The following is a 15,859-nucleotide window of genomic DNA, read 5'->3' on the forward strand; positions in this document are numbered from 1 at the left end:
CGCTGTTATACTTTCAACCCCATAAACCAAACCGTCACGATACACGCTGAGCGTGGAACAGTTATTACGCTTTTCCTTTCTTGAACACCAATTTTCCCCTAAGTGGGCACCACAGGCATACGTGAAGACGTTCATTTCTAAAGCAGAGCGCGAGAAGGAGCCAGTTTAGTGCCCGGATCGAAAGGCTGTGGCTGTGGGCAAGTGCCCTAAGGCAGCGTCTTGAAGCGGATCTGTCCAGTTCGTGAGGAATCGGTGTAAAGAAACAAAATACAGAAAAGAAAATGAATAATTAGTATAGGGGACGATCCCTTATACAGTTTCATCAACGAAGGTTCAATTGTGAGATCGCGACAAACACTAATTGCAGCAGTTGCGTGGAAGCGGTGATAGCTCCGCTGGTGTCTGGTCGAGGTGAATGTCTCAGCTCTGCTTTCAGCAGGTGCTGGCCCCATCTCTTCTTTTCTTTTGAACTTTGGCCAGTGCTGCTGACAAAGCTGCCACCGAAAAAAAATGCGGCGCAGGAATTTGACTGTGCGGCTCGGCAAGGCTAAGGAAAAAAATCGCCTTAGGAGTAGGGCTCCTCAATACGGCACTGCTGCTGTGACAATCTGTGAACCGTCCCAGGAAAAGCTACGCATTTCCTATAGCGGTTTTGGACATTACATGTTCTTTTTTGGGACAAGATGGAGGGACAATTTTTACTTGGAGTGGAACCTGAGGAAACAACTTTCCAGTACAATGTTATTGTCAATATGTATCCCATACGCATTTAGAGAGGGCGCTTTAGACTACAATCTTTGATAAATATATTTTTCAAAGATAACGTTGATTCCAAGCGTTGTTTCCAATTTTTCGTACGAAAAATTAAAATGTGAAGATGGGGATAGGTATAAATTAAACACTGGTTTGTTTAAGGCAGCTAAGCTTGATAGCTTTACTCCGCATGTCTTTCATTTTGCGATTAAGGTTTATGCTACTGCTAAAGCAGAGCTGTTATTTTGAATCAATCTGCGATAGAAGAGAAGCGTTACAAAGACAGCCACCATGAAATCAGTAAGGACCCACATTTTAGGTGATTGGACTGGACAAGAATTCCTCAATGTCCTGTAATTCTTTTATTTTATTTCTGTAATGTGGAAATATAGCTGAACGCTAGAGCTCAAATGTGCACTAAACACGTTCCGAAGCAATCTAGCAGTAAGCCGTAACTACCGCCCATACTACGTTATAAAGTCAGCTCTTATAAATTAAAATTATTCTTCATTAACCTCATTTCTCTTCAGGGAGAATAAAAAGTATACAAATGCATGACACGTAAGCTTCCGATCTTTTACCTGAAGTGGCAAAACAGGGGCGAAAATAGGGAAGACTGAAATCATTTAATGCACAAATGGCTAACATGCTATTCTATGCGGTGTAGAGAATAGGAGACAGAAAGACGGAAATGTACACGGGCAAAGAATTTTAATGGAAAGTAAGTGAAAATTAAAAAACGAAAGGAAATAACAAAATTTAAAAAAATGAATATAGAAAGTGGGTGAATTTCGGGTGCGTCAAGGAGTAACGTTAGGAGATAATAAATGCTGGATGCAATGTTATACAAAGGTGCAGACTAAGTTCACCGCACGAATAGTGCGTATTGGGGAGATTAAAAAAGGTATTAGAGTTTTGAAGGGAAAGCTTCATTGCGCGCCCTCGTACAACGATCGTCGTGAGCCTAGTTTTCACCTTCAGCTGAGTGGGAGGTAAAAATCCTGAAAAAGAGAAAAATAAATCGAACCAATATTCATGACCGGGAGTGGAACCCATGGCAGATCTACCACGTGACAGATCTAACTCGGCTGTCGCAGCAGCCAACACGACTCGTTTTAAACCGCGCTTCAATCTCGCGCTGTGCATTGGACAGCGTCGTCTTCATTAAATTCCATCTGCCCCTTCACGCTGCGCTGCGTGCTAAGCGTTGTCTTCTACGTAGCACAAATCCCGGCTTTCACTCCGATTCGAATGGAGTAAACATTCTCTGTAGTTTTTTAGAATACACCAATGTTTTCTAAGCTGGCATATAAAAAGTTAAAAGCACGTCTTTTCTGCATATGGCAGGCTAACGATCCTATTACACAGTTCACTGTGAGAGGCGCTTAGGTAACCGACTCCATACAATGATCATAGTACGCACAATTGTCGGCATATGCCACGCTGTTTCGATCTAGCCGCCATTGTTGCACTGCAGACTATTCGTTTTTCGACGGAGAGCAAAAGCAAGGGGTGAAAACTATAAGCTGGGATAAACCGAGGCTACTACGTATTACGACCTTTGGAATCAGATTACTGAAATTGACAGATGCGGGCCGAAATCTCGGAGCGAGATCGCCAATTTTTCTTCGATATATTTATTTCGCACCCATAATTGTGCAAAAGTTTCAGTTCTTATTAAAGTGCCTAATTTGAATGTAACTCTTTATAAAACGTAAGACGGTGCAGCGAGCTGCGCATAAGCAGATTTCCCACCGCTCCTTTTTCGCTGCCGTTGACGTTGCGTCAAGGTTGTTCGTTCCTGACTGCTCCAAGCTAATGGGCACAACTACTACTTGATTGAAATCACGCGCTTCGTCAGTCAGGTAACACGGGAGGTAGAAGCTCAGACCTCCGTTTAATTTCTCTGGGAAGCCAAACCTACATAAACTTACACGTGAAATTGTGTTCTCTCTCGCTGTAACACAAATTATTTAAAGCGCATTCAGTGCGTAGCTTCCACACAAACGTATTATTATAAGGCACGACCAATTGCGCAATAAAAATGTTCTAAAACTCTGTAAAAACAATAATAAACTGCTAACAATATTACAGGCAAACAACAATTGCCAACAAGTGAAGGAAGTCTCCGACAGTTTAATGACAGGAGCCGTATTTTGTCGAACAAACATGAAGAAAATGAGATGAAGACCAAGTGGTAATGACTCCAGGGTAGCTCTAAATATTACCATAAAAATGTATTTTGGCCAGGGGGAGAAGTATTTTGTCTTAATGCCGATAGTGGCCTTAGCCAGGCTCGTGATGATCGGGAGTTTCGCCAAACTCAGGATACCCTGCAAAATGCCCCACTTGCTGTATTCCAAGCGATTTTTTTCCTTTTGGAGGAAGATTAATTTTCCGACGTTGAACTCAAGATCCATGTCATCGATGATAAGTAATTAGGCAGATATTTTGTTCAGTTGACGCCGATTTTGTATTATCGTTACTGGCACAAAATGCCTAGTTCACGCACGTAGGCCTAGGAGGTAAAGAAGTATGTTTCTAAATATAGCTTTTCGGCGCCGTAGCGTAGGAGTAGGAAGTGCTGACAGAACATAGGCAGCATACCCAGCGTTCATGTTCTAGCGCCGCTATAAAGCTTTCTGGAACATGCCTTTCTAAGGGTGCCAGGAGGTAATTTTGCGCTGATATTGGTACGCAATTTGGTAAGCTAAAAAAGTCGCTATAACTATCAAGACTTTCAGTACTTAGCGAAAGATATGGCATTCAAAATAGTCTTCCTGCTTGATTAGCATTGTTGATAAGGATTGAGATAACAAGAGTTGAGATAAGATTGCTAGAGTTTTTGGCGGGAAGAGGAAAGCACGCTTTGTCACGCTTGAGGAGATATTCTTGGGTGAACATAGCAGATGCCTTTTAATGTGCCCCACAGGTACTCCAAGACAGAGCTTGTAGCGCAACGTAAAATAATCAACAACATGTCTACTGGTGAATGCCGAATGAGTGGTAATATGCATAATGTGGGATTCTAAGAAATAAAGACATAAGAAGGAGGTACTACGAAGCAGTTGAGAGGGGGTGATGGAGGGCGGAGGAAGGGGGAGTATTACACGGAAAGCATCAGATCGTATCTTTGCTACTCTCAAGGCTACCCGTGATTTTCTGGTTCATTGGGAAACTAAAATGTACTCTAACCCGTATCACACTGTTTCTGGAAGTGCATGTGAGACAATGCTTATGATCAGAAAAAAATTTTCGCTTTTGATGCAAGTGTTTTTCAGTAACCTTGTATATCACGACCATGTTGCTCAAAGTCTTGTTTGTTCAGGGGGCCGAGCCCCCCTCCTCACCCATCTTGTTTGCAGTGCGGCTGTTGGGAGGAAAACTGCATTCACGAGAATTGCCGTTGTGATAATGGTATCATGTACCTTATTGACAGTCCTGGTGTTTGTGCTATGAACGAAAAGGAGTGCCAAGCGGACGGATTAGAAACGTAAGGAAACGAATCCCTCAGATGGACAATTTATTTGCTCCTAAAAGTTTATAAAGTTATCTCGATCATTTTATTATATAGACTGACACAGTGAAAATTCTGAAAAAAAAAATCAAAGCGCTAATTTTCTTCAAATGCATCTTGGACTCACTCTCTCAGTTTAAGCGTAAATGGGACTGCGGTGTATTCAGAAAATTGCCCTGTCTGATTCCTGAAACTATATAATTGGTTGTCTCCTGTCCTAATTTATAGACCGTTGCATTTATAGTGCATTACATTGCGTTGCATTTGGAAAAACACACGCTCAAACTTCACCGACCCCTAAATGTGTCCTGACCTGCGTGCACTAAAAGCTAAACAACAGAAAGGTACATAGGGTGCCCCCTTTCAAGCAAGTATTTGCATTTTGAAATTAATCCCAGGATTTGCGATTCTGCCAGTAGGGAAGTGAAATTAACTTGATCGCCCGGACTTTGGACACAGTTCCCTGTCTCAGCCTCGCCTATCGGGCCGAGTTCAATAGCTGGCCTTCTGAGACAGTAGTACCCTGTGCGTAGCTGCTGATATGCGACCACGCACTTTAGAAGCACACACACACACACACACACACACACACACACACACACACACACACACACACACACACACACACACACACACACACACACACACACACACACACACACACACACACACACACACACACACACACACACACACACACACACACACACACACACACACACACACACACACACACACACACACACACACACACACACACACACACACACACACACACACACACACACACACACACACACACACACACACACACACACACACACACACACACACACACACACACACACACACACACACACACACACACACACACACACACACACACACACACACACACACACACACACACACACACACACACACACACACACACACACACACACACACACACACACACACACACACACACACACACACACACACACACACACACACACACACACACACACACACACACACACACACACACACACACACACACACACACACACACACACACACACACACACACACACACACACACACACACACACACACACACACACACACACACACACACACACACACACACACACACACACACACACACACACACACACACACACACACACACACACACACACACACACACACACACACACACACACACACACACACACACACACACACACACACACACACACACACACACACACACACACACACACACACACACACACACACACACACACACACACACACACACACACACACACACACACACACACACACACACACACACACACACACACACACACACACACACACACACACACACACACACACACACACACACACACACACACACACACACACACACACACACACACACACACACACACTTACATATATATATATATATATATATATATATATATATATATATATATATATATATATATATATATATATATATATATATATGAAAAGTGAATTCTGGCAGCTGATTTAGTCAATATCATATAAAATCACCAAAAGTTGAAGAAACATAACACGATTTAATTCACGACGTTTCGGCTGGAGGACCAGCCTTTTTCGAGTGTGCTGAAAAAGTGTGCGCGAAAAAGGCTGGTCCTCCAGCCGAAACGTCGTGAATTAAATCCTGTTATGTTTCTTCAACTTTTGGTGATTTTATATGATATATATATATATATATATATATATATATAATTGCAGTATGTCATATTTATTACGATCATATACGCAGTGCCGTTTGCTGTTTCAACGTTGAATAACCTTTGATTACATCACAGGATTGCACTGTTTATAGCGGAAGGATGCGCGCAAGAATACAAAATACAATGAAAACTAAATATTTGCCTAACCTAATAATCTTGAGAATGCATAGCACAAATGGCCACTGCTCGGGTAGCTCTACATGCTTTAATTTCACATCCAAGCGGGCGCTAATTATAGGCGCAGCTTCGCCTTTCAAGAGTAAATGTACACAAAACTTTCAAAACTAGTTTCCGGGTTTCGCTGTGCACCTTTGAGGGCGTTCTTTGTTAACAAAAACATTTATTATATCAGTAAAAAACGTGGAAGATATTGCACTTTGAAACCATGCGTATCTGGGCTTAGAAACGTGGGTAATAGTCATGGGAACCAGACTACCATAAGAAAGCGCATATGGCTCGTGTTAAAGAACACATTGGCGCAGAAAGAACGCTTCACTGTTCCCGTTGCTCCTGTCGCTCTTGTTATTAAAGGAAGGCAAAACAGAGCGGCAAAAATATGCAAAATGGCTGGAAAACTTTAGATACATTGTGATGTGCCGACCTATAAGCATTCTAATTGTGGATAATGAACTTATCCGAGCATTCAGAGGATACAGCACCCAACTTCACCACTTTGTAATACTCCAACTTAAAGTCTAAATCTTGTGGTGAAACAGAACGAAGAGCCGACTTCTGATAGCCACGTTAGCTGAGGATAGATGTACTCGAACACGTGTTCAAGGAAGGGTGAAGTACCTCCTGGACGCAGTCAAATGAAAAAAAAAACGAAATAAGTATTGTCGTTTCTCAGTGTCTACGCCGCCAGTCTACAGTACGTCTTTAAAATGCGCTCATATAATAAACACTCAAACTGTTTCAATCTCTGCAGGGATCAACCAAAATTTCACTGCCTACCTTGCAAGTGCAAAGGAAAAGACTGCGACATTGGGAAGTGCAAATGCGCATTACGCAAACTATATATCTTGGATTTCGATATTTTGCGATGTGCCCGCTCAAGATCAGAGTGCTTCTCCATGTGAAAGAAGAGGTATCATTTTTGAAACCATAAGCTCAAGTTGATTGCCGTTTGGAGGCGGTATACGCTGGCTTTAGCCGACACGGGCGCTTTTTATTCTCGTATTGCGCTTAATTCGGTGAAGACAGTAGAGGACTGCCTGTATGGGGCACGGAAGTGGCCTATATATAAAATTTGGACAGACCCAGGCAGAGGGCTGGGGTGGTTTGGTTTATGGGGTTTAAGGTCCCAAAGCAACTCAGGCTATGACGGACACCGTAGTGAAGGGCTCCTTCGAGTACAAAAAAATTGCGCCGCTGAGTTTACAGGACTCATGTAAAAAGTGCACAAGTTGCTTTTATCGTCAGCTGTGGTTCTCATCAAGTGCATGCGATGGCGGTTTAGTGGAATCAATGTATACTCCCGGTAAACGAAAAGGGGGTCAGTAAAGAAGCTTGGCACAGGCGCATAATCGCTCTTTCTCCAATTGGGATGGGATTCGCAGAAGGCATTAAAAGAAGTGCATCTTACCGCATGGCAGGGTCACCGTGCATTGTGACTGCTTTTTCGTGGTGAGGATAGAAACGCTCTATGAGTCCGTTTATTTAGAGATGACAACTGGCAGTTTGTCCCACGCTACTCCGAAAAAGTTTATCACTTCCGTGAAAACTCCAACTACCCATGCGGTCTCTGACTGTGGTTGGTGGGTAGATGAGCAGCGCCATCGAAATTGAGAGAAATGCAGCGCCCATGACAGTGTTCCTTGCGACGTCTTTATTAGATGTTTCTTCAGGCCGTCGAATGAAGCGGTCGACGCATGTAAAAAATAGCGGTCGCTCTGACAAGGGGCCAGCGTACCTACCATGTTGTTGTGGACACTGCGAAACGTTTTGCAATCGGCTACTGCGCCCACGTGTGGACCTAGTCGTGAATGTCAGTGCTCACTCGAGGCCAGAAGAAGCGGAACGGAATGTCGAATTCTTTGATGTGAAAGAGTATGCAAAAAATCGAACGTTTCTTTTTTTTTTTCAGAAAGGTACAAGCGGGAACGGTCTAGAGGGAACTTTAGAGGTATCGCACTGAAGCGAACATTTAGCACGCTTTGGCTGGGAACTGTTTCGCGATGGAAGGATGTTAGCTCTGCACGTAGATTCGCGCGCTTCGTGTCGTTTCTTTACTGTAAAGGGTTCATGCATGTCGGCGAAAAATGTAGACGAAGTTGATGTTTTCGAGCGGCTGCGTGCGACGCCTATGACGACACTGAGGGCGGCAACACAACATGTGTATCAGATGTTTGTTGTGAACAAGAAGGCGGACGCTAGTTGTCACACTTCCCGTGGCAAATATAGAGATCCTAAACGACCAATCGAATCATTGACTTCTGATGGGTCAAAATGGTGAATTGTCCGACCTCATGTGGGTGGTAGAAATAGCTTACTGCCAGGTGTATATGGCGAGATTTTCGCAGGCAGAAAGCACGGAGCCCTGACAGGCAGGGGTGGTGCACTTTTATAAAGAAAGAGACGGGTGGCAATGAAACGCTGACCGGCTGCTGAAGAACAGCGCCTAGAGCTGTGTTGGACGCGTCCGTCATGAACGCTAGCAAAGAAGCCGGAGTTGGGTTGGCGAATAGCATGGTGTAACTCAAAATGAGCTCGATGAAGCCGTCATCCGCGCCTGGTTCTCAGAGTAGTGCGCATTTGGAGATTTAGCACGAAGAATACGAGGGTGAAAGCAATGTGCCCACTTATCGTTCTGGTCGTCTTGGCGCTAAATTTACAACCTTGTTTCGAGTCCGACTCGCCTAGTTTTGACTCCTCGTGCTTCTCCTCTTTGGGGTAGAGATGGTTCTGAGTATTTTCCCCTCAGTGCCTGTGGTCGATTCGTGCAGCGTGGTGCACTTTGTAATTAGTCGGCAGTAAAAGTTTACGAGGCAGAGAAACTGTCAGGGCATCGTCTTTGAAATGAGCTTGGCAAACTAGACGATGGTTCGCACTTTGTCAGCAAGAGGGCGGTGCCGTAGGTTTCCAAGTGATGGCAAGCAATTCAACCGCTTGCAGATCAAACTCAGACTTTTGGATAAGTCAGTGCTGCTTGCAGAAAGGGGCGGAAAAGGCGTTTGCGGTGCAGGGGCTCTTATAATGAGGAGCTTGCCATGAACACATCATTTATATTAGCTAAGACGAAAAAATGACCATGAAACAGGAAGGCAATGAATGGCTCGTAACATTGAAAAAGACTGCAAAATTGTAATTACGTTTTTAAGAACTCAAATTGACCGAGTGATGACCAAAATTTCTGTTTTCGAGATGACTTCTTTTTTACGGTAATCTGGCGGCAGGCCGAAACAGGAAAAAAATTTTAAAAGATTGTTGCGCCATGCACAGATGATACAAAATTTTCTTTTTTTAGGATGTATCTGCCGCTCCTTTAGGGCCTTCATGTCCAGCAACTGACAGCATTTGCATGTCTTCCACTCCCCTCACTTCTTCGTGATATGAGGAAGCGGCCACAGAAGTGTTAGCCCCTAAGTAACCCCGTGCTGAGCATTCAAGTTCAGGAACCGGCAGTTTCCGCATGGCTTCCAATCTTCTGACTTATTGGAGACAACAGGGAGGGAGAAGCAGTTGCCCTTTGGGAGAGTGTCTTCCCATTTTTTTTTAAGTACAGAGTTCCATCTCCAGAGTATTCGGATGCCTATCAGCTCTCTGATAGGTAAAAGACTTCTGTCGGCCGAGTGATCACCTTTTTTGTATTAAAGTAATCACAAAAGGGTCTTGGACCAAACCGCGGCGTTGAAGCGTCAGCGATTCAATCCCCAGTCAAAGAACACAAAATTAATCTTGCGGTAAATTCACTTACAGTACTTTTAATTCAAAGTGGTCGCTTGCGGTAGAACAACCAACAGCGTTCTGAATGTGGTGGGCTCACTCCCCTGAGCCGCTAAGTACCCACTAGTTTTCTCTTCGGTAGATTACCCTCGGCCTGGTGCTACACTTTCTTGGGATGAAATGTATGACTATACCGAAGCGGTGATTTTGGTGTAGCGCATCCTCCTCGATTTTGGAAGTTGTTGGATTGGCTACCTTGTGCCGTCAGCTGCCCATCATTTGAGTTGAAACGCCTGGAAAACGTCCTTGGAGTAATGAAACAAAAGGCTTTGACGACCTAGCTCGTCAGATTTGGGCACAATGTGGCTTTAGCTTAAGAGGCTCAGTTAGGTTTTCTGACGCCGGAACGAAACACTCACTGGACAAGGAAACGGTTTGGTCCAAGACCATTTTCTCTAGTATCTCAAACAAAAGAAAAACCCGAGCACCAGACAGGCGCAGATATTGTACCCACGACAAATGGGTACCCGAAGGCGCTAGGGTCAAACCAAGCACTCTCCAAATTTGAGGCGGATGTTCTTCCACAACGGCTGTCACAATTGGATACTGTCGCACGAGGCGCATTTAAGGTATTTGACGGCAGATCAAAACACTAACCTGTCACACTAATAGTCTGGCGCAGGACACTTTTCCCAAGTATTGTATTAAGAACAAGACGAGCTGCAGGGCGTGGCAAACTTTGTACTCATCAGAAAGACGGCATATACCTGGTGGATTCACATGCCGAAGCTGTCACCTCACAAACACGAAGCGAATGCTCTACCACAAATCCGCAAGAATAAGAGCAGATGCCCAGCTGCTTGATGAAGGTCTGACGATGCAAATAGCCAGCAGGTGCTTGAATCAGTACAAGGAACCCCGATCGGTACAAGGAAAAATTTAATCGTAGCAATGTGCAAGGCAAGAGGGTCATGGACACCTCGAAGCTCGTAGCGGCCTTACATAGCATTAATAAAGAAACAGAAAAGTGTCAAGTCGCATGCCTAGTTTTCTATAGCTGGTACGCACCGAACTACCAAGAGTACACTCTCCTTTAAGCACACTTGTTTTAAACAGCAGCAGCCTGTTCAGATGAGGACACCCAGGTATATTCCCGAATCAGCCTGTCGGATTGGGTTCGAGTGATACATTAAGGCGATGTAAAGAGGAAATCCGGCGGGAAACAAGCAGAGTCATCTTATTTACACTTAAAACTAGCTCTATAGACTGTCCAGCCAGACTTCCAGAGCGTTAAGATGCTACAAAATGTGGACTTCCCTCGCAGAAGCGAAGAAAGCGATTTCATCCGCGTACACGTAGACCTCGACAGCCCGATGGGGAGGAATATCTCGCATGCGTATATTAAACGGTAACAGTGAGAGCGCCGAACCCTGAAGCACGCCCCTTGACCTAGCGCATGTGTTGAAAATAGTAATGACCATTAGTGAAAAAAAATGCCTTTCATTTAAAAACTCTCTTATCCATGGAAAAATGTAAGAAGGAAGTTTGTAATCAGGCATTCTATGCAGGAAAGTACTGTGCTCAGCACTGTCGTATGCCTTTGCAGTATGCAATGCAACTAGGGCTGAGATCTCCTTCTGCTTCACTGCAAACATAGTTAGACCCTCCAAGTCTACGTGTCCGGAACAAACCGAACATGTGGACAGTAGCTTCACAGCGGGCATGTAGAGTCGACACTTGATTTCTTGGGGCTGCCGTGGTGGCTGAGTGGTTACTGCGCTCGGCTGCTGGCCCGAAACACGCGGGTTCGATCCCGGCCGCGGCGGTCGAATTTCGATGGAGGCGAAATTTTAGCGGTTCGTGTACTGTGCGATGTCAGTGCACGTTAAAGAACCAGAGGTGGTCGACATTCCCGGAGCCCTTCACTACGGCGTCTCTCATAGCCTGAGTCGCTTTGGGACGTTAAACCCCATAAAACATAAACCACTTGATTTCTTGTGTGTCTTTTAGTAGTAAAATTATTTTTGTGTTGCTGAGGGCAGGTAGAGTTCACACTTGGTTATTTGTGTTGGTCTTTTAGCAATAGATTATTTTCGCTGTTTGCAAATCTAGTGGAATCCAGGCTTTTTCTAAGGACCAGTTCACAATATGTAGAATATTCGGGGTAAAGTCTTGAGCTAATACCTTCAACATACCACCTGTGCCGCCGTCAGCGTCAGGCACGACATACTGCATACCACTATCTATAGACACAAGCTCAGATGGAGCGACTTCAGTGAAGTCTGCACTGAGATGAGATAAGATCGAAGAAACCGCACTTCTTGCACGAAAACCCCCGGCAAGCCGTTGAGCTTTTCACATCACATCATCTGTTGCTTTTCTGGGCGAACGAATTATAGACTGGGTCACAAGAATAGAACGAAATAGTTGGCGAGTTCGGTATATCTTTACAAAAATTTTCTATTTATTTGGATAGAAAACTAGTTGTTTAAATTTAGATTGTAGTCCTCCTTAAATTTAGATGTATTCCTTTTAAATGAAGCGGCGTAATAGTTTGTAATTTATCGAATAGTTTGGGCAGTGGTTGTGCGCTAGGCTCTTCCATGGAAAATTGCTGTGACGATAGGCGGTTTCGCAGACTTCATTCCACCACCACGAAGGGCTCTTCTTTTTCACAGCTGAATTAACCATAAACACAGGAATCTGAGTGGCTTCAAGAAAGAAGCTAAAATTTAGGGGCCTGGTTCCAGCTGACCCTGCGGAGAGTAAAGGATAATAACTAACCTAGTACTTTCTTAAACTGTGCAATGTAAACGAATTTTTGCGTGGCATCAGACACTATAAGAGGACTGCACACTATAGCGAAAGTTACCGGGTAGCGATCACTCGACCTACAAGAGTCCATCGGACTATACGAAGATACCCCAATCCATTCACAGTTAAGTTATATAAATCGTGTAACGTGAATAAGCCCGCGTAGAAGTTACAGCAGGGCTGTTGTAGCAGCGCAAATCATTTACAGACATCCAAGACGGAAGTAATTGTCACCGATATCTTTGTGGAAGCCCCATATACCATGATGCGAATTGAACTCTCTCGCAGAAACCGCGCTGGTGTTATTGCGCAGTAAAGCATCCAAGCACTCGGTACTACGGATGCCGGCGGGAAAGTAGATATCACATTACGGCATACTGCGGCAGATGGATATCAACTGCGAGGATCTCACAGCCCGGGTTAATAACTGTCTGAAACATTTGCGCGATGAAAATGTTTTTTTTAATCAACGTCAACAAGCCTCCCCCACCCCTTCCCTGGCTTGCTTGTGCTAAACTGCGACATACTCTCGGATTGTTCATTGCTTCTTCATGAAGTTCCGCCTGCAGCGCGAAGACACTAAGAATGCTCTGTCTTCATCGTCGCGGTAGTCTTTCGTGCAAGCCTGCTTTCGGATGTGTATAGAATTTATGCAAAAATCATTTTATTTTTTCTTAGTTCAACTGAAAAAACAACGCAATACAAGGAAAGCAAAACATTTTATTTGAAGTAGCTGACAGGTGAAGTAATATGAGTAAAAATAAACTGAAAAGAAAGATTGTTTCGTGCTGTTCTGAAGGTTTTTCCTCCCATTAGCACACATGTGTGATTTCATCAGCGTCTAAGCAAGCTGTCGATACTTCTCGCGATGCTCACGCTCAAACTTTATTATAGTATTTTGTGGTCAATATATCTGTATGGCCACCGCCATGAAAAAGTGTGTGAATACATCAAACATAACTTTAATAAATAAGTGGCGAAATCATTCCGTACCGATTTTTATGTGTTTGCAAAAAAAGACGCTACCAGGGCTCTAATACTACAATGGTGCCAAAAGATACGGCAGCTAATGCGATATACCCCATGTTTCAAAATACTGTAGGTGGAACTCCGGGAGAAACAAGAAGGGAGCCGCCGCGGTGGCTGAGTGGTTATGGCGCTCGGCTGCCGGCCCGAAAGACGCGGGTTCGATCCCGGCCGCGGCGGTCGAATTTCGATGGAGGCGAAATTCTGCAGGCCCGTGTACTGTGCGATGTCAGTGCACGTTAAAGAAACCTAGGTGGTCGAAATTTCCGGAGCCCTTCACTACGGCGTCTCTCATAGCCTGAGTTGCTTTGGGACGCTAAACCCCTACAAAACAAACAAACAAAAACTAGAAGGTGTTTCAGGACACTGTAGAAACACTCGTATAAATGAGAGCGCAGCTTTCTGTTCTGAAGACCGAAGACCATCCGAAAATCACAGCCCGGCTTCTCGTTATCATATGCTACTCAGTGTTAAATGTTTTTAGTTTTGTTTGCAGAGATAGCAGCGAGTCTCGTGAAGTGAATTTGATCATGTCGCATTCTTCGCTCATTCGTTCTTTACGTCAATTGTTTTTATACATAGCGCTTTAATTCCATACAGTGAGATATTTTTATTGAAGATTTTGTCTTTTCTATCAGTGAGCTATGACGAACTCTAGAAAAAGTTTTTGTGGGTTTCTTTGAAATTTCCTCGTGATCAGGCATGCCTACGACAAATACTTATTGAGTAGCCCTTGGTTCGCAACAGAGGTAAGCGCTGTGAAGCATCCCTTTCAACTTCGACTAAAAGCAGCGTCATCTTCTATACAAATACACTGCCACAAAGGAATCCGTATGCTGCAAGGCTAATTTTCTTGAGTTGTCATATTTTAAACCGTAATTTTTCTTCTGTCCCACATAAGCGTCCTCTAAGCATATTCTGGTCTCTTACATCGCAACGAATATTACTCAACTAAACAATACTATTTGCTTTCCTGTGGCTTTTTATTACTCCATTGATCCTAAGCAATACATAGAATCGTTTTCTGCACGACGCTAGAACTGGCCTCAACTAACGCTAACTGTTTGCTATCTCATTTTTTTTTCAGCGTAATGCATTTGCTAAAGCATATGGAGAGCTTCTAAATAGCTCTTTCTGGAAAGAAGACTAAATAGCAGCCTGCATCGTAGCGCGTCGTCCTGTACAGAATGTACAGGTCTCTATGTACTTGTCAATTTTTACATCTAATTAGATAAACACACCCAAACCATTTAATAAAATCAATGCAACTTTTGCTCTCCCCGAGTCCGATCGTCTCAAATCAATTACTGAAATGATAGACGGCTTTTCTTCTTCCGCGAAGATTACCTTGCATTCTCTGCGCTACTTATTTTGCAAAATCTTATTCGCCTCGGCGATGTGCTGCCAAGAATGCGTTGTATTTTTGAGCGAAATTGAAACTGCCTAAAATACTATGGTGAAGCAGTAATCGCAGTGGTGAAGTGAAACAAGCCTTGTGCAAAGCAAAACGCCACTGTCAACAAATGCAGGGCATCAAAGTCCATATGTGGAGAGCGATCTCGAGTACAGGGCGATTGTAGTTTTTTTGACGGATGACATTTATCGCCGTAGGGTCTCTGCGCACGAAAATCATAAAAACGAGCCGCGGTTGCTTTGGCATCAAGCTATTTATTGAAAGCTTGAGGGAATAAAGACGCTCACGCGGCGAGTATTTTGCAAAATGCAAATGGAAATCAAATGGACCCTGCAGAAGGTAAAGAACCCTACATGTACTAAATCCGCAAACCTTTACTAGGAGGACCCTCAATGTTTATATTTATCCTCCACGCGTTAAACACCATACGCAATTCTATAAAATTGGCAGAAAATGCCGCGTTTGACACTCCGAAGGCTGTCTGCGTGCTCTGCGCGGATAACCTAAGCGCGGATAACCTAGGTTTAAGCATTCCGTATATGTGATGCCTATATAGACGACAAAAGATCAAACGCGCCACTGGACACAAAGAAGTAGGCAAGATGTGGACAGGCAACGGAGCAAGAGAGAGAGAAACGTTTAATGCATAGATAGGTTGGGTGGGCCCTCATT

General features: G+C 43.9%; 1 protein-coding gene across 2 annotated transcripts in view; it reads left to right on the forward strand.

Annotated features, from left to right (window-relative positions):
• Window positions 1-15,051, forward strand: part of LOC144100285 (uncharacterized) — a 32,416-nt gene extending 17,365 nt beyond the window's left edge. The window contains exons 3-6 of one of the 2 annotated variants that reach the window (XR_013307595.1): window positions 4,082-4,246; window positions 6,977-7,135; window positions 14,474-14,522; window positions 14,861-15,051. Coding sequence is in view for 1 of the 2 variants with exons in the window: in XM_077633277.1 (XP_077489403.1) it covers window positions 4,082-4,246; window positions 6,977-7,127 (316 nt within the window). In the remaining variant the exon portion in view is untranslated. The remainder of the gene's footprint in view (window positions 1-4,081; window positions 4,247-6,976; window positions 7,136-14,473; window positions 14,523-14,860) is intronic. The other variant, XM_077633277.1, reaches the window with a different exon arrangement.
• The last annotated feature ends 808 nt before the right edge of the window (window positions 15,052-15,859 follow it).

The sequence above is a fragment of the Amblyomma americanum genome, chromosome 8 (genome assembly GCF_052857255.1).
Source record: "Amblyomma americanum isolate KBUSLIRL-KWMA chromosome 8, ASM5285725v1, whole genome shotgun sequence".
NCBI classification, from domain to species: Eukaryota; Metazoa; Arthropoda; class Arachnida; order Ixodida; family Ixodidae; genus Amblyomma; species Amblyomma americanum.